This window comes from Ictidomys tridecemlineatus, chromosome 3 (assembly GCF_052094955.1).
Source record: "Ictidomys tridecemlineatus isolate mIctTri1 chromosome 3, mIctTri1.hap1, whole genome shotgun sequence".
NCBI classification, from domain to species: Eukaryota; Metazoa; Chordata; class Mammalia; order Rodentia; family Sciuridae; genus Ictidomys; species Ictidomys tridecemlineatus.
In genome coordinates, this window is record NC_135479.1 from 616,586 (window position 1) to 640,241 (window position 23,656).

At 54.8% G+C, this 23,656-nt stretch overlaps 2 protein-coding genes across 7 annotated transcripts; one reads left to right on the forward strand and one right to left on the reverse strand.

Annotated features, from left to right (window-relative positions):
- The first annotated feature begins 4,991 nt into the window (after positions 1-4,991).
- Positions 4,992-11,131, forward strand: Cybc1 (cytochrome b-245 chaperone 1). Of its 6 annotated transcripts, none has more exons than XM_078041349.1 (7): positions 4,992-5,144; positions 5,928-6,045; positions 6,739-6,780; positions 7,762-7,835; positions 8,522-8,618; positions 9,836-9,980; positions 10,279-11,131. In XM_078041349.1, exons 2-7 carry the CDS (start codon positions 5,961-5,963, stop codon positions 10,397-10,399), a joined length of 564 nt encoding a protein of 187 aa, XP_077897475.1. In that variant the 5' UTR covers positions 4,992-5,144; positions 5,928-5,960; the 3' UTR covers positions 10,400-11,131. The 6 variants fall into 6 exon arrangements, with proteins under 6 accessions (XP_077897475.1, XP_077897474.1, XP_077897473.1 ...); XM_078041348.1 differs by lacking the exon at positions 4,992-5,144 and adding an exon at positions 5,151-5,583; XM_078041347.1 differs by lacking the exon at positions 4,992-5,144 and adding an exon at positions 5,286-5,426.
- Hexd (hexosaminidase D) lies at positions 11,122-23,479 on the reverse strand. The gene is given in 14 exon segments (XM_005341964.5): positions 11,122-11,405; positions 11,408-11,571; positions 12,310-12,399; positions 12,578-12,679; positions 12,760-12,838; positions 13,849-13,931; positions 14,937-15,132; positions 15,513-15,584; positions 16,517-16,700; positions 17,782-17,946; positions 18,914-19,001; positions 20,477-20,586; positions 22,277-22,411; positions 23,339-23,479. Coding segments are annotated over 14 exon segments (1,623 nt in total). The 5' UTR covers positions 23,408-23,479; the 3' UTR covers positions 11,122-11,319.
- Positions 23,480-23,656: the final 177 nt, after the last annotated feature.

Here is a 23,656-nt window from a genome sequence, read left to right on the forward strand (position 1 = left end):
CGCTCCTGGCCAAGGGTACGGCTACTGGCATCCAGCCCTTAGGCTTCGCGTAGTTAAGAACCGTTTTCGTTCCTCCAAGAAATTGGTTCCTGCGGAGCAGAACTCATTTGTACTTACAATGTGCAGGGCTACGTGGAAACATTGGACTTTTTAATTACAAACATGCTGGGTACAGAAACGAAAAACCTAGTCAGGCACGGTGACACGCAAGCAGGAGAATTGCAAGTTCGAGGCCAACCTCAGGAACTTATCTAAATTCTGTATCAAAATAAAAATGAAAAGGGCTGAGGATGTAGCTTAGGAGTAGAGCCGCCTTGGGCTCGCTTTACACAAATCTTCCTTTCACGTGGTAAGTGCTTGGTATCACATGAAGTACACAAGCCGCCTAGGAGCAGCCAGAGCTCTACTGTGTGTGATGTAGCTTTGAAGTGGTACAAGCACACCGTTTACCTTGGGAATATTTTTGCTGTAATCGCCTTCTCTGTTCCCTTGGAGAGGGTGGCCTCAGTTCAGACCCACTGAGAACTTCATGACCTCCTTGTACCCCGCAGAAATGTTACAGCAAACCTTATCCTTGTAGGCCATGTATGAGTTACTGACCCCAACACTGGACTTTCACATGCATGTTCTGAAGGCTCGGGCTGGGAAAACCCAGAGCTCCAAAGCCCCTCCTTCCAGGTCTTGTAACCATGGTACACTTTATGCTTTGAGTATAGCCCTTGACACTCTACCGCTGCAACTTAGAAATTTTTTAAAATATTTTTTTAGTTGTAGATGGACACAATACCTTTGTTTATTTATTTTTATGTGGTCCTAAGGATTGAACCCAATGTCTCATACCTGAGAGGCAAGTTTTCTGTCACTGAGCCACAATCCCAGCCTACAACTTATTTTTTAAAGGGACTTGTTTTATTCTCTAACAGGCCCCATTCTCCTCCTACCTAACCTCTCCCCCTCCCTAGTCTTCAGAAAACAGGATTGCCTTCCTTTTCCATCCTGGGCAGAGTTATCTGTCCTTGAGCATGCATCCATGACAGGAACTAAGTAATTCAGACTTGGGGATGGTACCAGAAGAGCTCAGAAATTATTATCTCCCAAATTAACAAGTGAATTACAACTCCAGACAGGAGAAAAAAAAATGTGGAATATGGTCTTTAAAAGCCCCTGCTTCTGGGGGCTGGGGATGTGGCTCAAGCAGTAGCGCACTCGCCTAGCATGTGTGCAGCCCGGGTTCGACCCTCAGCACCACATACAAACTAAGATGTTGTGTCCGCCAAATACTAAAAAATAAATTTTAAAATTCTCTCTCTCTCCCCCACTCTCTCCCTCTCTCTCACTCTTTCTTAAATAAAAATAAAAATAAAAGCCCCTGCTTCCCCTGATGGGTAGAATTACAGCATCTGGGATAGGAGTTCCCCTGTTTCTCCCTTGCTAGTGTTATGCCAGATTCGTGGGACCCCAAAAGACCTCCAGGAGCCGAATCCAATGCAGTCACACAAGAGTCTTTATTGCAAGCTTGAGCCTGAACTAACAACCGTTCCCGACGCAGTAGTCCCAGTCCTTTGCCCAGTGAGATTTTATAGGTTTTGGGGAGATACTCTATGTGTCATAACCACACAGCAAATCATTCCATACCACAGGAAAGTCAAACAACAACTCTTTAACATTGTTAGCACATTCAATGGCGGGAACAAGTTGGGTAGGGGTGATTGGTTAGTACAAGAGGGGCATTTCTTTGAACTGATTGATTTAGGCCATGAGGGGTGTACATGCTAAACTACATGGTTTCCCAACATGTTATCAACCACCATAAACTACTGGGGGTCATCTGGCATCCCAGGTATTTTCCCTGTCTCATGCTGATTGGAGGTTGCTAGGGGGGTTCCTATGGGTCCTCATCTAGCCTAACTGAGTCAGGGACACCTGGCACCCCAGATCTCTCCTGTTATTTGTAGACAAACAACTCAGCAGGGTAGATATGTGCTTAGGAGTGCTCTGTGGGTTTTTCCAAGGACAAGGGTCACGCCCCCTTCCTTAGGACAGTTCTCGAGATAGAAGCTGCTATTATTTATTTTTTTTTAAATGGAGTCACATCAGTTTCTCAATTGCAAAGCAATAAAACGTCTCCTTTTTCTCAAAACCGTGTCCTTGTTCTTGGGTTGGCATTAGGGACAAGGCCTGAACTTTTGGAAAAAGCCAAGTTCACCTAGAACTGCTCTAAATTGGACTTCACCTTCTACAGGTTGTCGTGATGGGCAAAAGTTTCGACTTATGCAGTCGAGGAAAAATAAAGAATGTCCATGTGCTTTTGCCCTTTTCAATGCTTTATTCACTCAAAACAATACAATTTCACTCTACAGGTTAATCAAGAAAATGACAATCCTTAATGCTAAGCACTGCAATACACATGATCAATTCACAAGAAACAATTCTAGATTAATTCTAAGCACTGCAAACACACTTAATCATGACAAGCTAATGACAGACATTCCCACTGCATGCCAGTTCAAGTATCAGATCAAAAGTCTCAAGCCTTAGGCTGTTTTAAAATGGAGTTGCTTAGGCTAAGGCCTACGGCCATCCTTACACAGGATCTTCATTCTAAGCAACTAGATTTTATGTCTTTTGGAACTTACTATTCTGTTAATGAACTTCACTTATTGGGTGGGTTCCTGTGCAAATCATCTGTTGTTCCCGCCCTTTTTAAGCTTAGTGAACCAAAGAGAAAAAATATCTTAGTATGGTGAAGGGTAGACCCACCTACATCCTTGTAGATGGGTCTGAGAATTAAATAAGACAGATTAGCTTGAGAAAAAATACAAACATATTTACAAGTTTTAATGGCACAGGAGCCTTGTGAAGAAATGAGGCCTTGAGGCAGCAGTTAGAAGGCAGTTACTTTTACACTGGGGTGGATGAAGAACGCTGGAGGGGCAGAAATGTGGGGAGTTTTTTAAAAAAAGCTTTTTTATCGGTCAGTAGGGTATCCCTGCCTCTCCTCTTCTCCTTGAGGATAAGGACACTGCTTTTGTTTCTAGTGCAGGGAGAAATCTTTGATAGAAGGATCCAGTCTCCTTCTTTTAAGAAACAGTAAGGGGCCTGGCCCAGTTGCCTAGGCCTCTAATCTGAGCCATTCAAGAGGCTGAAGAGGAGAATCCTAAATTCAAGGAAAATTTAGCAAGGCTCTGTCAAAATAAAAAGGGATAAGGATGTATCTCAGTGGTAAAGTGCCCATGGAATCCATCCCCTGTATTGCAACAAAACAAAACAAACAAACAAACAAAAAACCAGAAACAGATTGAGCTACAATGCATTTGGATTTTGTCATTTTTCAAGAGCCTTTAATTCAAATGGTCAACATGCCAGTGTTAGGGTATCTGGCGCTAATATCCACGAGGGACACATCTCTGAGTTCAAGCAAAGGTTTGTTGACAGAATATCTGCTAGGCTGCCCTTCTGCAAGGCGCAGCAGCCTGCCGGAAAAAAACTTCTCATCTACATAGTCAAGGACAACAGATGACCCATCGGTCCTGTGATTGTTATGTGGCATCTTTGCTGTCGTTTTGGTAGTTAGGGACTCTTTCAGGGTGGGCCTTAACGGGAAGGTCATGCCTGCATGGGTGGCAGGTGCTGATTTTCAAAATGGAGTTACTTTGGCCTAAGTACCTGACAGAAGAGCATATTTTAATCCCTTCAATGACAAGAAACCCTGCGGTAGAACACTATTCCCCCCCCCTTTTTTTTTTTTTTCTGTACAGGGGATTGAACTCAGGGGCACTGAGCCACATCCTCAGCCCTATTTTGTATTTTTTATTTAGAGACAGGTCTCACTGAGTTGCTTAGCGCCTCGCTGTTGCTGAGGCTGGCTTTATACTTGTGATCCTTCTGTCAGGCTCTGGAGCTGCTGGGATTACAGGTGTGTGCCACTGCGGCTGGATCATATTTGCAATCTTTTCATGTCCTTTTTGTTTGTTTGTTTTTGAGACAGGGTTGGTGCCCCTAGAATGGAGCCACTCTCCTACCTCAGACGTGCCTGACTTTTACATGCCCTTTTACAAATACAGAATACAATACACTTTTCTCTACCTTGCCATTTTCAAGTAGCAACGGATGCCCCAGCAATCCACATTTTCTTATAATGTGCCTGTTGCTGAAAGCTTGCTCCTTGTTCCTGATGCCAATCCAATAACGATGGCATGGTTTTAAGAAAAAGGGAAATGAAGGTTTATTGATTTGTTTCTGGGGACTCCTGTCCCAGAAGCTGTAATTCTGCCCATTGTCATGAACCGCAGGGGGAGAGTGGTTCAAAGGCTACATTCCAGGTGTTCTGTGTTGGAGCTGTAATTCACTTGTTAATTTGGGAGAGAGTCATTTCTGAGATCTTCTGGTACCATCCCCAAAGTCTGGATAACTTGTTCCTATGGTGGCTGTGTACTCAGGGACAGATAAATTTTTCTAGGTTGGGGAAGAAAAGTAATCCTGAGGCACAGGGAGAGCACAGCAGTAGGGTCACATTCAAAGCCTACGGTGGACCACTGTCACATTCCTCCAGGGTAGGGTCATGGATGCTGTTGTACCTGTACTTTCCTGAACTCGTATCATACCGTCTTGTTAATATCTTGCTTAAATTATTAAGAACATTCTGAATACCGGCCCTGCGGTGTTGACCGGGCACCACAGGACACCTGGACTCAAAAGCCACTGAGCCCGCAGCCCTCTGCCTGAACATCACTGGTGCCACCAGCTTCAGGTGCTCCACGGCAGCTTTTCCGGGCGGCGCCCGCCTGCCGTCGCCCTCAGGCGGCTTCCTGCCGGGTCGCAGCCCCAGCACGAGGTCCGTCCCTCCGCGCCTGGGGCCAGCTGGAGAGGCCGGGTCAGCCGGGTTCCCAACCGCCCGGCCACCGAGACCAGCTCCCGCCCGGAAGTAAGCACGTCCCACCCAGTCCCCTGCAGCCACCGCCCCGCCCAACCCGGAAGTCCGCCGGCCCCGCCCAACCCGGAAGTCGGCCGGCCCCGCCCCATCGCGGTGTCCGTCGACCCCGTTTCAACCCTGGAAGTCAGCAAGGCCACGCCCCCAGCTCCGAGGCGCGCAGCCCCCGCCCCAACGCGGAAGTGAAGAGCCCCCGCCCCAACCTCGGAAGTGTGTGAGGCCTGCCCCCGCCCCGCAGTCCGCGCGTCCGGCTGGCCGGCCTCAGGTCCGGAAGGCGGCGCGACCGACCTCGCCCCCCTCTCCGGTGCCGGGCCCGGCGCAGGCGGTGCCCGCCGGTCTCCCGTGTCGTGGGCACGCCCCGCGCGGTCCCGCCGCGTCTCTGTGCTCGGTGGCCTTCCCGGAGCTGGGGTCCTCGCGGTGGGCAGCGTCCTGACCCGGCCCTGCTGACCGGGACCCGGGACGGACAGCGTGCTGAGCAGACGGCCAGCGGGCGCGTGTGCGTGAGCGCAGGTGGAGCCCCGGAGGCCGAGGGGGCCGTCGCGTGCTGCCCTAGGCTTCGTGAGGTTGGGTCGCGCTGGGAGGCAGCGGGGCGGCGCCCTGGACACGGTCGGCCTGCGGCCAGAGCCGCCCCTGCCCCTGGATCGGGACTCGCGGTGGGCACGCTCTCGCTTCCCTCTCCTGGCAGGGGCCGGCGCGGGGCGGGTCCGGGTGGGCTGCCGGAAGACCGAGATGGGGCGGCTAAGGGCTCTGCCCGCGCCAGGCTAGGGCCCTGGGCAGCGTGGGCCGGCCGTGGTGTTGGAGCGGAGCCCTGGGCAGCGTGGGCAGGCAGTGGTGTTGGAGCGGAGCCCTGGGCAGCGTGGGCCGGCAGTGGTGTTGGAGCGGACGTGAGCCGGGAGGCCAGCTCCTGGAGGGGGAGCCCCGGGATCCGGCGGTCGGTGCCCGCGGGCCGCCTGGGTCCCGGCTGTGGCGTGGCAGCCTCATGACTCCCCTTCCCCAGCCCGCTCCTGTGGCGTGGAGCCGTGTTCCAGGGATGTACATGCAGGTAGAGACTCGCACCAACTCCTGCCTCCATCTGAAGAGGGCTCCGGGCATCCGGTCCTGGTCCCTCTTGGTCGGTAAGGCTTTATAAATTCCCCCAGAACAGAAAGACTAAAAAAAGGGTGAAAACGAAACTATTTCCTCTTTTTTTCTGCCCTCAAAAGTACCAGCTGTCTTTGCCTGTTGTTAGGTTTTCCCCGCCCACTTTGGGAGGTGCACGTCTGCTTCATTAGGACTGTGTTCTTCCTTCCTAATTCTACCCTGTCCCCTGTCTTCTTTTGTGGTGCTGGGGATGGAACCTAGTGCCGTGTGTCTTCTGCGCAGGTGTTCTGTCACTGCAGCCCCAGCTGGGTAGTGCTTTTCTTAAGTCACCATATTTTCGTGTTTTTTTTTTTTTTTGTGCTAGTGGGGAATTGAGCCTAGGGTTATTCTTCTGAGTACATCCCCATCCTTTCCCACTTTAAAATTTTAGGACATTCTTGCTAAGTTGCCTAGCCTGGCCTGGAATTTGCCATCCTCCTGCTTCAGCCTTCCTGGGAAGCTGGGATTGCAGGCATGTGGCCACTGTGCCTGGCCTATACTGTGTTTTTAAATGAACATTGGGCTGTTCCTCCACTCTGTACTTGGTGGACTCTTCCTGTTGTACCAGTGCACAGCAGTCCTGCAGTGGAGAGGGCACACTGGCTGGGCTGGCAGGGGCTGCAGCATTGGGAGGGAGAGTGGGACTCTCACTGGCTCTATTGTAAGGTACTCCTTGTTCCTCTCTGCAGGAATCTTGTCAACTGGCCTGGCTGCTGCTTACTACAGTGGAGGTAAAGTACACCATCCCTTGTAACTTCCTCAACTGTTTGGAAAATAAGGAGGAAAAAAAATTTCATGTGTGTATTTGTGGTGTGGCCTTGGGCATGGCCAGCATCTCTGCCTCCTCACCCTGTGCAGTGCTACGTGTGCTACCTGCCTGCACTGATGTGTGCACCCCATGTGGCCTGCATCTTGCATGTCAAACCTCAGGCATTTTCCTGTGTCATAAAATAGTCTTCCAGCTAGGCACTGTGGCCCACGCCTGTAATCCCAGCGCTTGGGAGGCTGAGGCAGGAGGATCGCAAGTTCAAAGCCAGCCTTAGCAACTGTGAGGCACTCAGCAACTCATTGAGACCCTGTCCCTAAATAAAATACACTGGAGATGTGGCTCAGTGGTCGAGTGCCCCTGAGTTCAATCCCCAATACCCCCATACACACCAAAAAAAAAAAAAAAAAAGAGAAAGTCTTCCAAAGAGCTCTTTAGCATTTGCCCAAGGTGCTGCATTGAGGATCTGTGTTTCCCACCTTCCCACTCTTAGAAGTTTGCCAAGATGAACAGGAGCTGGGCCCTGCATGCTTCCCCAGAGCTGAGAAGGCTTGTCGTGTGCAAGTCCCGAGTAACCAAGATAAAACCAGCAGCACAGCTGGCTGCCTGGGTTCTCACAGGGCAGTCAGTGTCTGGGGAAAGGTCGTGCCAGGCAGGGCTCCCTGTGGTTGCATAGCTTTTTTTGTGGGGGGTGGGGTATCAGGGATTAAACTCAGGAACACTTGACCACTGAGCCACATCTCCAGCCCTGTTTTGCATTTTATTTAGACACCGGGTCTCGCTGAGTTGCTTAGCGCCTTGCTAAATGCTAAGGCTGGCTTTGAACTCGGGATCCTCCTGCCTCTGCCTCCTGAGCCGCTGGGATTACAGGTGTGTGCCTCTGTACCCACCTGGTTCCGTAGCTTTGGCCCATCACTTATGGTGGGTGTCCTGTGTCTGCCTACAGATAGCCTGGGCTGGAAGCTCTTCTATGTCACAGGCTGCCTGTTTGTGGCTGTGCAGAACTTGGAAGACTGGGAGGTAAGATGTGGGTGAGGGTGGCAGAGTGCCCCTCTCTGGAGAAAGCATGTTTGACTGGCATAAAGGTGTCCATTTAGCTGGACACAGGCCCTGGATGTTGCTTGAGACCATCCCTGGGCCAGGAAGTCTCTAGAAGCTTCCCAGTGACTGTTTCCACTAAGGAAACAATCGTTACCTCTGGGGTTGCTGTGGCACAGAGGGTGTGAACCCCCTGCTCTTCAGCCCTCCGGGGTCCTCAAAGCCACTTGGTCCCAGGATGCTCTTTTTTTTTAAATATTTGTTTTTTAGTTTTAGGTGAACACAATATCTTTATTTTGTTTCTATGTGGTGCTGAGAATTGAACCCAGTGCCTCACGCATGCTAAGCGAGCGTGCTACCACTTGAGCCACAACCCCAGCCCCAACTCCAGCCCCAACCCAGGCTGCTCTTGACCTCTGCCTTCTTGATGGCCCTGCCACTAGGCTGTCCTCTTGTCCTGGAATGGGTGCCTCCTCCACCCGCTGTTTTCCTACTATGATTCCTGCATGGCATGGGTCCAGAGAGTGGACCGCAGACACTGGGCTCAGGCATCTGGGGTTTGGGTTTTGCTCAAGGGTCTCCTCTTGAGCATCCACATCAGTATGGGTGGGATAGTGCCCATTTGGCCCCTCCCTGGAGGTCTGTGTGGTGAAGGTACGTGTTTCCAGGAAGCCATCTTCAACAAGAGCACCGGGAAGGTGGTTCTGAAAACATTCAGCCTCTACAGGAAGCTGCTGACTCTTCTCAGAGCAGGCCATGACCAAGGTGAGGCGGGGGAGTCGGGCATGCGCAGGCCTCGGGGGCCAAGCACACCTCACTCTGCAGCTGGGCTCCTCAACCATGCCCTGGCCCACAGGGTGTGGGGCCCAGGCAGGCCCTGTGTTCTGAGGACTCATGGTTCTCAAGGCTTGGACTGTTGGGAAGGATGGCCACCCCTTAGTGGCTCTTCCCAGGTCAGTCTGGGCAGTGCGGGTAGGTCATGATGCAGGCAGGCTGAGCTGTACCAGTGAGCAGGTGGCTCTGCAGCTGACAAGATCCTTTCTGCTCTCAGAGGGCCTCCTGATTTCAGTTCCCCATTGGCTCTGCCAGGCCTGTGTTGAGGGTCTGGACAGTCAGGGAGTTGCTTATCCTTGAACTTCTGGGTTCGGGAGCTGCTCCCATTGTGGGCTAGTGAAGAGTTCCCCTAAGTGCGCTGTGCACTGTGCATCTGGTCATCTGCTGCCCACTACCGATGAATAGGTGGTTGCACGTACAAGAGTTCATTGGCTGGCGAGTACCTTGTGAGGGGTCAGGCCCTGGGTGCTGCTGGCTTCTCCTGATCTGGGTGGCACCTTAGCCTGTTTGTGGCCCCCAAGCTGGACAGATGAGGACCAGACCTGCCTAGCAGGCTGGGGTAGTGGTATGCTGTTGGGCTTCTTGGTGGATTGTGGCTAGGAGCCTTGCACAGTTGTCCCACTCCTTGCAGATGGGACACTGCACTGTGATGGCTAGCAGTTTTTCAGCCTTGGGGGAAATTGAAACCTTAGCTAGGGATTCTGCTGTCAGATTGTGGGAAGGCCAGCTTTCACACTGGGCCCAGTAGCTCATGACATGTGTCTGTTGAGCTTGTCTGCCCCCACCCCCCAATATGAGAAATTGAGCCCCGGTGCTCCACCACTGAGCCACAGTCCCAGTCCTTTTTTTTTTTTTTTATTTTGAGACAGGGTCTCACTAAGTTGCTGAGGCTGATCTCAAACTTGAGACCCTCTTGCCTCATACTCTTGAGTTGCTGGTATTACAGGCGAGTACCACCATGCCTGGCTTGAGCTTGTCTTTCTTACCCAGCTGATGCTTTGGAATCAGGCCTAGGGTACTTCTGCCACCAGTGCCACTGTGACTGTTCTCAGCAGAGCTAATGGCTCCAAAGCGACCATGCCCACAGCATAGGCAGGTGGAGTTGGGTAGGGAGGGGTACATGACCACTGATCTTTGCACCTCTCCAGTGGTGGTCCTGCTAAATGACATCCGGGATGTGAATGTGGAGGAGGAGAAGGTCCGGTATTTTGGGAAGGGCTACATGGTGGTGCTCCGGTTTGCCACAGGCTTCTCCCATCCCCTCACCCAGAGTGCAGTCATGGGCCGTCGCAGGTAGGCGGGGTGGGGCCCGCTTTGGGCACGACCTTGATCTCTCATTTACCACCCAGTGTCTTGGGGCACAGGGGGTGGGACACAGGTTTTCAGAGGAAGCACAATTGTGGGGGGCTGTGCATGTTTGAAGGGAGCCCTGCATGGCATCTGCAGGGAAAGCACAGAATGTGGCAGGGGAGGGTGAGGGGTCCAGTTTGGGAACTGCAGTATTTGGATAGCAGGGGATGAGGCCAGCGCAGGGTCTTGAGGATGCATATGCCACGGTGACCTGCCTTTCCTCTTGGTACCTGCCTCTCAGTGACGTGGAAGCTGTAGCCAGGCTCGTCACCAACTTCCTGGAGCTGCACCGCCTGGAGAGCCCTTCGGAACGGTCTCAGAGCAGCGACAGTGAGGCTGACAGCCCTGGCGGCCAGAGCTGAGGCAGGACAGGCACGGGCTCCAGCGGGGTGCTGGCCTTAGCCTCGCAGGACTCAAGAGTGTCGTCAGCCATCAGAGCAGTCAGTCCTCCCTCTGGGCCCTCACCTCCCAGGCAGAAGCCATGTGCCTAGAACAGAGGTTACCTGTTACGGCATCCTGCAGCACTTGGAAACTGACAGCTGTTCCACAGGGACCCAATCCCAGTCACTCAAGTCCTGAAGACCCGAGGGAGGGCATCAGCTGTTCCCCACAGAAGCCAAGTGCCAGCTGCCACTGACCTGCCCCTGCCTGGTCCACCTTGTGAGTGGATCCAGGTCCTTCCAAGTGCCGAGCTTGGCCTCCAGGGCTCTGGTCAGCCCCACGGGGCTGTGCCCCTAGGTGTGATCAGGTTGGGGAAGCCACAGCACCACTCAGGTGCTGGGGCCGGAGGCTCCTAGGCCAGACAGGGCAGTCACGCCGGTACCTCCAGTGGAAGCAGGGCAGGTGCTCCTGCCCACCAGCCCCAGCTGGGGTCGTGGTCCTTTAGGCCAAAGTTGGTGTTTTCAGCGGTCAAGTTTGAGATGTTGTAAATTTTCCCTAAAATGAAATATGCAAAGTGCGGCAATATGTTCTGGCAGCTTGTGAAGCTTGTAAATGAGAAGCACCCAGAACTGGGGCTCGTCTTTAGTGTTGGAGGAACAAAGCCAGCTGTAACCAGAGTGGGATAAAAAGTTGGATTCCGATGTGTCGGGGGACTCTGGCTCCTGCTGCCCTTTTATTTCAGAATGGTGAGGTTCCACGTGCACGTGGTGAACAGCCCCTGCTTTCCCTGGTGTCCATGATTTTCCCAAAGACAGCTGTGCTATGAGGGTGCTTGGTCTGCACAGCTGCCCAGGGCTCAGCAGGGTATGGAAACAGGAGGCCACAGGGACAGCATAGTGCCTTAGCCTGTGGCAGGGGCCCTCAGCCCTCCTGTGGACCCTGCCCCTCGGCAGTCCCAACCAGTGTCCCAGCCAGGGCTGGTGGGCAGGGGCCAGTGGTGGCCGCCTCGCTGAGGTCCTGTAGTAGGTCCTGCAGTTGCTGCATGCTTGGGCGCACGTTCTCCTCCAACCACTCCTCCACAGCGTCTGGGTAGAAGGCGAGCTGCAGGGCTGTCTCCAGCTGCTGTACCAGGGCACTCCACCTGCCCAGGAGGCTGAGGAAGACGGACCTGAGCTTGCTTGCCAAGGACCCCTGCAACAGCCCCAGGGGTGCACTTCCCCGTGTCTGTTTATTCATAGAGACAAGTAGAGATTGGCCACATTTTAACGTCTGAAACTGGAGCCTGCTGTTCAGCTGGCTGATGGTTTTTCCCATCGAGTGTGAGCAGGTGGTGTAGCTGGTAGTGTCTTGTGCAGTGTAGGAGGGTCTGTTAGGCTCTGCTCACATCCCTGAGCCAGGGAAGGACAGGAGGGCAGAGGGGACTCTGGACACAAGGGCCCTCTCCAGGGCCAGGATGGAGTAAGGTGGCCTGACTTCCAAAGATGACCTATGGTCCTGCCCAGGCTTTTAGGCTAGGGATAACCTAGCTTTATTTTGTACCAGGGATTGAATCTAGGGATGCTTAATGCTTAACCACTGAGCGACATCCCCACCCTTTTTATATTTTATTTAGAGACAGGGTCTCACTGAGTTGCTCAGGGCCTTGCTAAGTTGCTGAGGCTAGCTCTGAACTGAAGACCCTCCTGCCTCAGCTTCCCAAGCCACTGGGATTACAGGTGTGCACCACCTTGCCCGGATGTTAGGGAAGGACAGTACACGTGAGTCATCCAAGATCCAGGGGTACAGCTTCTGGAAAGCTCGTCTCAGCTCAACGTTGGTTACTGTGGGCACTGCCACATATAGGGGACAGCTGCTCTGGGGCCAGGCCCTTGGCTAGCTACACAGGGGTTACCTGAGCACCTCAGGCTGGATGTGCTGGACCATGACCGGGTGGATGAGCTTCCGCCTGCGATGGTAGGGGCTGAACCAGCCAGTGACGTACCTGGGGTGAGTCCACACAGGGGTGTTCTCAGGGGTGCCAACTGGCAAGCTTGGGGCTGCACAGTCACACACCCCTGGATAGCTCTAGAATCTGGCAGGGAAAATTGGAAGTCATGTTTCCTTCCAGAAAGCCTTTATGAGGGACAAGACTGGTGGGGTCTGCTCACTGAGGCACTCACCTGTTCCTCTCTAGCAGTGCGTCCACAGAACTGCGCAGGTAGAAGCTGACTTGAGTCACGAGGGCATGAATGTCACTGCCAGGGAAGGAGCCGGTCCCCTCACTGCCAGAGAGCCACTCTGAGACAGTGGTCCCCAGGGACGGGCAGGGAGGGGAGGGGAGGACGGGACGGGGCGGAGGTACCTCGGGATAGCTGCGGCTTCCAGGCTGGGAAGCCCAAGGAGGTTCTCCACCCTCAGTCTCACGTGCTCAGTGAATCCTCCTGGAACCAGCCATAGGCACAGTGCTCAGAGGGGCCTGCTCCCTGCCAGGCTCACCATCTGCATGTGGGTCTCCAGGCCCCTGTCCCTGGACAGCAGGCACAGCAGTGCTGGAACCTGTCAGACCCCACCTGCACAGGCTGACCCAGGTCTCCCCAGGGTGGGCAACTTGGCAGTTACTCATTCAACACAAGAAAGGTGTTTGTTACTATTATTGTTATTCCAGTACTGGGGAGCCCAGGGATGCTTTACCACTGGGCTGTACCCCACCTTCTTCTTCTTCTTTTTTTTTTAACTATTTTTTTTTGTAGATGGACACAATATTTTTATGTGGTGCTGAGGATCGAATCCAATGCCTCACATGTGCGAGACGGGTGCTCTACCACTGAGCTACAGCCCCAGCCCCGGCTTTTTTTCTCCTGCCTCAGCCTTCCAATTGCTGAGGTTACAGGTATGGCCACAGCATCTGGCTGGATGCTATTTTAAAGATCAAGACAGAGCAGCAAGCATGGTGATGCTGGCAGCCCCAGCACCTGCAGCTTGCTCAACAGTGGTGTGTCCAAAGAGGCTCCAGGCACCTGAGAAATGCTCCCAGACTCTGCTTGTGTTCCTGGTACCGGGGACTGAACCCAGCACCCTGAGCTGTATCTCCAGTCCTTATTTTGGGACAGGGTCTCCATAGGTTGCTGCACTTGCCTGCTGTGGTCTGGGCCAGCTGCTCCCTCAGAGGGGTCAGGTGTAGAGAGCAGGGTCCTGCATAGCCTACCTCATGGCTCTCAGGACACGTATGTAGTGAAGGTGGGACCTTCTTCCCCATCCCACTTGAGGGCTGAGTCTGAGGGACCCATCCTGCCTACCTTCCAGGCACTGGCAGCCCTGAGCCAATCACAGGGCAGCTAGGAGTGCCCTTCCCAGCCCCCCAACCCTGTGTGTTCAACCTTCACTGCATGGAGGACCACAGTCCAGGCCCAAATGAGGAGTGGCAGAGCTGGGGCTGCTGGGTAGGACGTACCATGGAGCAGCAACTGCAGACAGGCAGCCAGGGAGGGGATCCCCACAGGCAGCAGCTCACACAGCACGGAGAAGTGGTCGTACCTATGTCCAGAGGAGGGCTCAGCTCCATGCCCTCAGCCAGTCCACCTGGCCACAGCCACCCTGACCTGAGAAGCGTTTGCTTGTTCTAGGGTTCAAGGCAGGGCCCCCTGGGAGCAGCTGGGTCCCTCCCACCACTGGCCAGGGGTTTCTAAGTGAGTCCTGTGCAGTGGGAGCCTTTGTCAGGACCTGTTGCCATGCTGCTTTCTGGAGGGGCCGCCTCTGAGATGCTGTCCAGGCCCTTCCTCCTGCCTCCTAGGGCGGAGCCCCAGTGCCTTCTCTGAGACCTCTGCAGCAGCCTTTGAGCTGGTCCTGTCCTCCACCCCTAGGCCCCCACCTGCCCAGGCCTATTTCCTAGGCTGTGTGGCTACATGGCTGTAGGGGGGTGGAGCCAGGTGGAGGAAGATGGAGGGGCCAGGCAGCTGCTGATGTTGACCTCACACTCTCATCAGGCTCTCTGCACCTACATGCTGCATGTCATGGAGTTCCTGGCACTGTCCATGCACGCCAGGGGGCTCTGCTCTATGTGGCAGTCCTGGTGCCCGGGATTCGCACAGCAGGTGTCTGAGGAATCTTCACAGTGCCTCAGTGGGAGCCATCTAGCAGCTCTGTGGAGCTGACCGACCCGCTACGGGCAGCTTCTGGATAGGTACTGGACCATAAGCCACACATGGGCAGCCAGAGGGCCCGGCCACTCAGCACATCTCCCCATGGCCCTGCTTCCAGTAGTCTGCTGGCAGGTGTGCCTGGCTTCTGCCCTCTCAACCTGCAGGTCAGGAGCAGAGCCAGGCTCTGTCCAAGGACCAGGGTTTTTTCTGTAGCTATACTTTTCAAATGGTGTGAAGTCCTCAAAGTGCCCCAGTGTGACCTCATGCCCCTACAAAGTGGCCTTACTAACTAAGTGTGGAGTGGGGGCTGTGCTCCCAGCCTGGAGCGCCCCAGCTTGGGGGATAGCTGTGGGGGCAGGAGGGCTACCTCTCACCCCAGGATGGCCTCCCTGGAGCTCACCTCTGCCATCCAGTCAGGATGATGCCCTGCAGCATGTCCGCTGGCCCACTGCCCGCCACCTGCAGCCACTGCGCATGGTTCCTGAGGTGGTGCTCGATGTGGGGCAGGGCCTGGCTGGCCCCTGTGGCCCCCTTGAAGGCACTGGCAGCCCACAGCCGTGGGAAGCCGCACTCCCGGTACTTCTCCATGAGTTGGACTGGGTGAGAGAGCCCCAGTGTGAGCACTCCCACGGAAGCAGCCCGCGCAAAGCCAGGACCCGCTTCCTGAGACCCCACGCTGTCTGACCCAGGTTTCGTTTCAGCAGAGGAGACTCTAGTTTACTGGAAGAGATGTCAGAGAACTGGGTAGAGAAAGAGAATACGTGAAGGGCTGAGGACGGACACAGGTCTGGGTCTGCTGGGGCTGTTCCCAGGCAACGGGCAGTGCCTGGCCCTTCTATCACAAACGAGTCAGCCAAGCAGACAGGGCCCTGCATCCCTTCAGACCGGGCCACGTTACGGGGTTGCAGGGGATGGGGAAATAGCCCATCCTGTTGCATGGCCATGGAGGGAAGATCCCAGGCAACCTGGTACTGACCCTTACTGTGGATGTCCAGGTCAGCCCCGTAGTCCCAGAGTACAGGCTCCACCAGCTGCGGCACCCCGGATGCTAGGGACAGAGGGAAGCCGTGAGGGCAGACGGACTACCCAGACCACACTCCAGCTCCCGAGACACACTCTTCTGGTACTAAAATGGGAACAGACACCTTCTCTCCAGGTCATCTTCCCAGGCTCAGGGTGGTGCTAGCTTTCTAGACGTGCCTGGCAGTAACGGGCCTCCTGAGCTCTTCCTGGAGTGCGTGCTGCTGCCCCACAGCTGCCCTGGCAGCACACCTCCAGTTGGAGTGCTGCTTTTTGTGTTTTTTTTTTGGTATTGGGGATTGAACCGGGAGTTCTACCACTGAGTCACATCTGTAGTCCTTTCTATTTTTTTTTCCCTTAACTTTTGAAACGTCTCAGTTGCTGAGGCTGGTCTTGAATTTGCAATCCTCCTACCTCAGCCTCCCACAGGACTGGGATTAAGGTGTGTACCACCACACCCAGGTGCTCTCATTAGTCTCCATCTAAAAAGGCATGGATAGTGGCTGCTACTGGACCCAGGAAGCTCCCAGAAGCATGGCAGCAACCAGCCCTGGATCCCTGCTCCGCCCTGGGACTCCTTGAACCTCAGGCTCTGGGTGGACCAGGGGGATGTGCTTAAATGCCACCTCCCTGGCTGGGGAGGTACTCCTCTAGCTCATCTCCAAGATTCAGGTAGGATGAGCCAGGACCCTGAGCCCTGAAGGAGCTGGAGGAGTCCTGTGATAGAGGGAACAGCAACCATAGGCTGCCCAGAGGACTGTGAGGCTGTGGGAAGCCCTGCAGTCCCCCCGCCACGCCCCTGCCCTCAGCAGCCCATTCCAGCAGACTCTACAGCCACTTCAGGGCAATGACTTCAGCCTGGTACTCCCAGGGGAACACAGAAGCTCACTTCTGAGACCTTGAGGTCAAAGGTCTTGGGGGAGGGGCCTGCAGAAGCCCCATCCCAGGACTTGGGCCCACCTGTGAGCTGGTCCTGGGGTATGTCCCGTAGCATGTCATCCCACACCAGGGGAGTGATGCCGGGGTGTCGGGCCAGCACGTGGCTGGCCACTGCCCGCATGTGGGACAGACAGAGTTTTGCCTGGCTGTTCTGCTCCTGCTGCAGCCACCGTCTTGAGGCCTCCCCCTCACCCAGGTAGTAGACCTGAGGAAGAAAGCACGCTTGGCCCTGGCACTGCCCTGAGCACGTCCTGGGTCTCAGGGCAGACTGCGGGGAGGCAGCTGGGGAGGGGTGAGTCGCTGGCTCTGCAGGCTAACCCTGCCTCTGCACAGACTCAGCTCCACTTGGGACCCCTTGGATGTTCAGAGCACCCCTATGCAGACAGCCGATGGGGCTCTGTCCAGTTAAGGAACAGCTAAACATACACCCTGCAACAGGATGCTCCTGGCCACCCTGACCTGGACACTGAGTACGAGAAGCCGGACACAGAAGGCCACCTATCCTGTGATTCCCTCCATTTATATGGAGTGTCCAGACCAGGCAAGCACCTTGGAGGCTCAGGGCTGGGAGACAGGAGTGCAGGCTCTCTGGGGTCAGGGCAGGCTCTGCAGTGAGGCGGAGTGAGGGCGACACAACACCAGGGTGCCCTGCAGGCTGCTGAGGCGTGCACTTACATACACACATACTCAAGGCAAGCAGATTCACTTTGAAACTGGGAAACCTCAGTGCTGCATGTCCCCAAATGTAGGCCTAGCTCAGGATTCTCCTGGGCTGCAGACCTGCAGAGGCCTCAGGGCTCTGAGCTGCCCCAGGCCCTGCCACACATCTGGAGCCCCACCAGTGAAACGGGCAGGGAGGGGCCACCGCATGAGTTAGGGGTCACATCACCAGCCTCTTCCGGGAGCCAGGTTTCCCAGCTAGTGCTTCAGGCTCCAAAAGTAGCACCCCCCTGCCACCCTGTACTGCACTTCTTTGCTAAGAACAAAGTTCTGAGGGCAAGAATTTGCCCATGACTAGGGTTGACTGGGCCCCTACTGGGGGGTAGGGGACACTGCACACTCTGGCCCCTGCCCAGGCCAGTGGGTCCTGGTCTCATCTGACACCTGGGGTGTCCCGTGCAGGCTCTGCAGGACTGCCCCTGTGCGACCTTCATCCTCCCCTGGGGCCTATCTCCCTGCACAAGCTCTGTCTCTACTCCAGTTTTCCCATTTAAATGAAATCATGGCACGCTAGAAGGCGGCCCCAAGGAGAGAAGGGCCAAGGATGTGGGGCTGATGGCACCTACCTCATCACACCCGACATGGAGCCATCGGGCACCTCTGTGCAGCTCCAGGACCTGGTCGATCATGGCTCCCACGAGCGCCAGGGACTCCGCCTCGTGGGGGTTCAGGGTGTTGGGGAAAGGCGCCACTTCCCGGAGGTGGGCAAAGGCCGCGTGCTTCAGCACAAACTGTGGCGAGGAGGGAGCTGCTGCAGGCCTCCTCGGCCCGGCAAGGGCTCCCAGCCCTGCGCCTTGTGACAGCTCCTGTGGTCTGCCCGGGAACCGGCTGAGGGTCTTGGGTGCTAACCCATAACTCTGGCTGCTGGACCTGCTCCCAGCTGGGTGCCCAGCCTCCAGCTATTTAGCAGCCACTCCTGAGTGGAGGGCAGAACTGAAGGGACAGGTTCTACTCACCACCCAACTAAAGGCTGAGACCTGCTGGCTGGGCATGGTAGAGGCTGGTGAGTCCCCAAACAAGCCCCCAGATGCACAATGCTGCTCAAACAGCCACTTGTGTGAGGGCTGCTTCCTGTGCCCTCCAGCAGGATCCTCTACTGCCAGAGGGGACACACTGACAGGGTGAGAGTCAACCCTGCCCCACCCCTTCCCACTCCCCATTCTTTCTGGATGCCATCTGGAAGAGGCACCCCAGAATGGAGGCCCAGGGGAGCAGCCATGGAGGCCAGGAAGGGGCAGGTACAGGAGAGGGGCTGTGGGCAATGCCCAAGGGCCAGGGAAGGGCGGAGCAGGAGAGGACTAGAGCCGTCACTCAGGTGGCAACACAGTGGACAGGTGGCAACCGTGGGCGAGGTCAGGCTCAGAGCCCAGGGCGGGGGGGCAGGAGGACCTCCTGGGAAAGCTGTGGGGGGACCTGGGAGTGCTGCAGAGCCCGAGGGAAGGGGGCAGGACCCCTCCTTCCTGGGGTGTGAGTCAAGGCTGACACTGAAGGAAATGACCCAAGAGCCACCTGACCAAGGCTGCTTCTCAGCAGAAAGACACAAACAAAGTGGAAGGCCCCTCCTGCCCTGGCCTGAGCTTGTGCTCTCTGCTGCTCACAGGGCCAGCACTTCCAAGGCAGTGGCCTCTTAGTGAGTGCTGAGCTGCTGTCCCTGCACGGGGACCAGCCCAGCCCCAGGCAGCCCCACCCTGCACTCACCTCCATGTGTCCGAACGTCTGCACCAAGGGGACCACCTCCAGCTCGCTGAGCCTGGCCAGGCGCAAGATCTCTGTGACTTCAGAGGGACTGGAGGACAAAGGCCGTGAGAGGGCACACCGCTCATCCCTCCTCAGGCTCGGGCTCCTCTGGGACAGTGAGTCCCAGCTCTCCACAGGGGAAGGAGGCTCGCCAGGGCACGGGAGAGTGAGCAGCTGGCCCCAGCCAGTCCCGCCTAGTCCTCGGAGTGAGGTGTTCGTGCTTTTCACAGAATCGCACTGTATTCAGCCCCTGACCTAAGCATGTGGTGGTCACTCGGGGAAGGGCCCGCTAACCGCTTCAATATGAGTTGTCAGTTATGGAGTGATCTCAGAATGAAAGCTATCTCTACTTTTTTTTTTTTTTTCCGCAGGGGGTACTGGGGATTGAATTCAGGGGCACTTGGCCACTGAGCCACACCCCCAGCCCTATTTTGTATGTTACGTAGAGACAGAGTCTCACCGAGTTGCTTAGTGCCTCACTTTTGCTGAGGCTGGCCTTGAATTTGCAATCCTCCTGCCTCAGCCTCCAAGCTGCTGGGATTACAGGTGTGTGCCACCACACCCGGCCAGGCAAAGCTATCTCTAGTTTTTGAGTGTTCAGAGCATCTTATGAGTTAATCAGTTTACTAATCACATAACGTTTTTACTATAATACACCTGTTTCAAGTGTCAAAGAAACCCTGGTGCTTTTCCTACTGGGAAAGAGAGAAAATATGTTCACAGCTGGGGGTGGAGACACACCTGTCACTCCAGCTACTGGGAGACTGAGGTGGAGGATGGCAAGTTTCAGGCCAACCTAGGCAACTTGGGGAAGTACTTTAGTACCCCTGGGTTCAGTCCCTAGTGCCAAAAATACAAACACTGAAAATATAAAATATGTTCACGGTAAGAAAAAATGAGAGTGCAAAGAACACACAGAACCCTGCTGCCCCCGCAGGGCGCGTGCACCTCTGCAGCCTCCCATCCGCAGCCTGGAAGCTCTCGGCACAACCAGACGCCCAGAGCCAAGCTGCCTGTGGTGGGGGGTCTACTCCTTCTCCTCCACTGTCCTGTGATCTAGTGAGGGAGGGGACTGACACTTCCTTGAATGCCACTGGTCACTTCTCTTCCCTCTTTTGACTCTGTCAGCTCACGTCCTTTGCCTGTTTTCCTGTGACCTGTCATTGAAGCCCACCATGCCTGATCCTACTGATCTCTATCCTCCCCCCCTAATCTACAACCCCAGCCCAAGAACCAGCCAAGGCACTGGCTGACCCACCACCAGCCTACGGTGCTCGGCACTCAGGTGGCAGATGGTAGAGTGGGGACCCATCTGCAAGCGCAGCTCTTCCCCCCCAGGGCCATGGTGGGTGCTTATGTCCTCAAATTCTCCTCAGGTTTTACTTTTATGATGTGCTAATTTTATTATCAGTTCTTATAATAAAGGACACGCATTTAGAAAGACAGAAAAGGAGCATGCCCACACAGTTGGACTCTTGACCATCCTGCCCAGCCCAGGCTTTCCCCCAGGCTGCCTGGTGGTACCTGTATGCATGCGTGGCCCTCAGCAGCCTCAGGCGGCCCTCGTAGGGAAACATGTCTTCATACTCAATGAGGAGGCCATTTGCCCCAAGCGCGTGGAACAGAGGAAAGATCTGGGGGAGACAGGGATGGGGGTATGAAGTGACCATCTGATTGAAAGGCAACTTTCAATGCAGTGCTGCACGGACACTTCTCTTTCCAGCCTTGCAGATGGGGGAGTAGCTAATACTTCCACTTCTCCTGGAAACACTGAATCGGGAACATGTTCTTATGCCAAGTCAAACCCTCCACTAGGGACACATCCATTTTGAACAGGGAGGGTGATGTGCTATGGACTGCGCTGCCACCCACCAGCAGTTAACTCTGGGGGCTTAGCTGGGGAGGAGGGCTCGGGCCCACAGGCACAGATGTCATGCAGAGAGGCAGCAGAGGAGCCAAGCCTGGGGACCCAGAGGCGAGAGGAACTGAGGCTCTGAAGAACTGGTCAGCACCTGGTACTGGTGAGGCCCTTCTAAGACCTTTGTCTCCACACCCAGGGCAGAGCTAGTCTTCTCAGCCTGCCCCAAGGGCCCTGCAAGGTCTAGACAGCCATCAGTCTCCAGGTGAGGACCATGGCCATGGCTGCTGTGTCCTGCAACCTGGGGTGTCCCTGCTGACGGGTTCCTCTCCCAAAGCACGGGACAGTTGGAAGCATGCTGGGTGGGGAGGTGGGGAACGGAGCCTGGCAGCATCTGTGCCTGCCCTTTTGCAGCGCTATCCTGAGACCATCATGCTGAAAGACGGCCAGACATGTGAGCAAGGTCCCCAGGTGATTCTAGCTGTCACAGGACTGCGAACACAGGAGGAAGCCCAGCGTCAGACTGGCAGAACCACCCAGCTGCCTTGGACATGTGGGGGCCACAGGCTGTTGCCCTTGACTTGCCCCAGAGCTCTAAGGGTGAGCAAGTTGACTTTCCTGGCCTCTGTCCTGAGCCTCTTGCTTTTGTCACCTAGCCTCTCAGTCTTGTGTTGGATTTTCTCTTTTCTGTCATTTTTTCCCAGGCGCCATACTGTCTGTGGCTCTGCTCCCAGCTGTTCCCGTCTCCCATGTTCTCGTCACGATCCACTCCTAAGAGACACACTCTCTCCACAGTGCTTTTGGACTGGCGGCGGCATTTCTGGGCTGTCTGATTCACGCCATCCTTTCCCTAACTCCACCACTCACTGACCTGTCTGCCTTGCTTTCAGACAGACTGGTCCCTGCACGTCTTGCATTGGCTGTCACGCTACCTGGGCAGCTGTCCTCTCTACAAGTCTTCATGTCTTCACTGAGCCTTCTTTGCTGTTCGTTTTTTTTTTTTAATATTTTATTTTTATTTTTTTAGTTGTACACAATACCTTTGTTTTAATTATTTATTTTTATGTGATGCTGAGGACAAACCCAGGGCCTTGCACACATGCTAGGCGAGTGCTCTACTGCTGAGCCACAGCCCCAGGTCATCTGCTGCTCAGTTTTTAAGAGCAGGTTCTTGCAACTGGGATGGAGACTGCCATCCCCAGGCCCCTCCTCCACTCCATCTCTGCCAGCTCTGGGCCCCTCCCCGGATCTGAGCCTTCTCTTTCCTTCACCCTTGCTGCCCTATACAGTTGGGATTCTTTCCCCAACATTTTGTTCTTACTCTGTGGCTCTGTCCTTCTGAAAAAAAGTTCTATTATATATCTGAGGGCCTCGTGGCCTTGCTGAGCCCTTAGGGTCTCTTTGAATCTTTTTGCACAGTTGGGATTCTTTTCCCAACATTTCCACAGGTAAAAGTGAGTGCTTACCTCTGAGAAGTAGGAGACCCTGGGCGGAGCTCCTTTGAGGTCCAGATGCACTAATCTCATCTTAAAGGGTGTGGGACCTGACATCTCAGAACGTGTGTGCGTTCCTACAATAGGACCTTGTGTCTGGATGCTTTCCTGGTGAAGGAAAAATGAGATATAAATAGGAGCAGAGACTTCTCCACCCTTCCCTCACACTGTTTCAGTTTTGTTATCAGCCTTTATTACCTTAGAAGAAACTCGTATCACTAACATGAAAATGAATGGAGAAGTCTTCACAATATAGACTTCTGCTATTGAATTGTGACTTGTCTCTAAAATAGCAGAGGCTTGGTTGCCTCATGATTTGATTTATATCAAATCAAACAACTACAAAATAATTGTTTTCAAGGCTCTCTCTCTTTTTTCTTTCTTTTTTTGGTGCTGGGGATCAAACCCAGGACCTTGTGCATGCTAGTCAAGCATTCCACCCTGAGCAGCACCCTAGCCAAATTCTCTCTAGATACACCATCTGGGAGAAAGTAGTCAGGCAGAGGTCTCTGGACACTTTTCATCAGGTCCCGTGATACAATGTTTCTGTGGAAAATCTACCTTCAATTTAATTTTGGATAACCTTAAAATTAATTCCCATTTCTAGAACTCAGGTCAGCTTGGTGGCAGGACTGAAGAAACTGCAAATTTTACTCCTGAGAAAATTAGCTAGGATTTTAAACGAAGCAACGGTAATTTGAAAGGGGAATGAGACTCATGCATATCAGAGTTGGCTAGTTTAGACCAATAGAAGAGTCTGGATGATAATGAAGTAGCAAGGGAAACAGAGAGACTCATTTTCCCCCGCCTATTATAAAAACACAAAGGGTGAGATGGTACAGGGAGGAAAACTCCACAGGAGTCACTGTTCAGTTTGCTGACCCCACCAGCGTGTTCTTCCAGAGGACAAGGACGCCCGGCCTCCAGGACCCTGTGACTCCCGGCGGCTGTCCCTGCGGGGTGGACGCAGGAGTCTGACCAGCCTTATGTGTCAGGTGCGCTTGGGAGGACCCCTCTGAGGGGCCCAAAACTTACCTTGGCCACCCCGAGGGTACTGGCCAGGGGAGGGCAGGTTCCTGCAGCCACCTGGGCAGGGCAGGCCATCCTGGCGACCCTGGGGAGGGCAGGTCACTGCGGCCACCCTGGGGGGCGGGCAGTCACTGCATCTGGAGAGCCGCGCCGCCGTCCCGCAGCCCCGACTCAGCGTCCCGCTGGCGGACTCCCGCGGCCCCAGGTGCGCAGCGCCGCGCCGCGGACCAGCCGGCCCCGCCCCGCCGCTCGGCCGCCGATTGCTCGCGCCTGGCCGCAGCCGGAGGACCGCCGAGCGCGTCGCTCCCGCCTCTCCGCGCCGCT

Coding starts and splice junctions, on each gene's coding strand:
- Cybc1 (XM_005341963.5), top strand. CDS start 5,910: ATGACTCCCCTTCCCCAGCCCGCTCCTGTGGCGTGGAGCCGTGTTCCA. Junction 6,781..7,761: donor TGCTGCTTACTACAGTGGAG/GTAAAGTACACC, acceptor GTCTGCCTACAG/ATAGCCTGGGCTGGAAGCTC. Junction 8,619..9,835: donor CAGAGCAGGCCATGACCAAG/GTGAGGCGGGGG, acceptor GCACCTCTCCAG/TGGTGGTCCTGCTAAATGAC.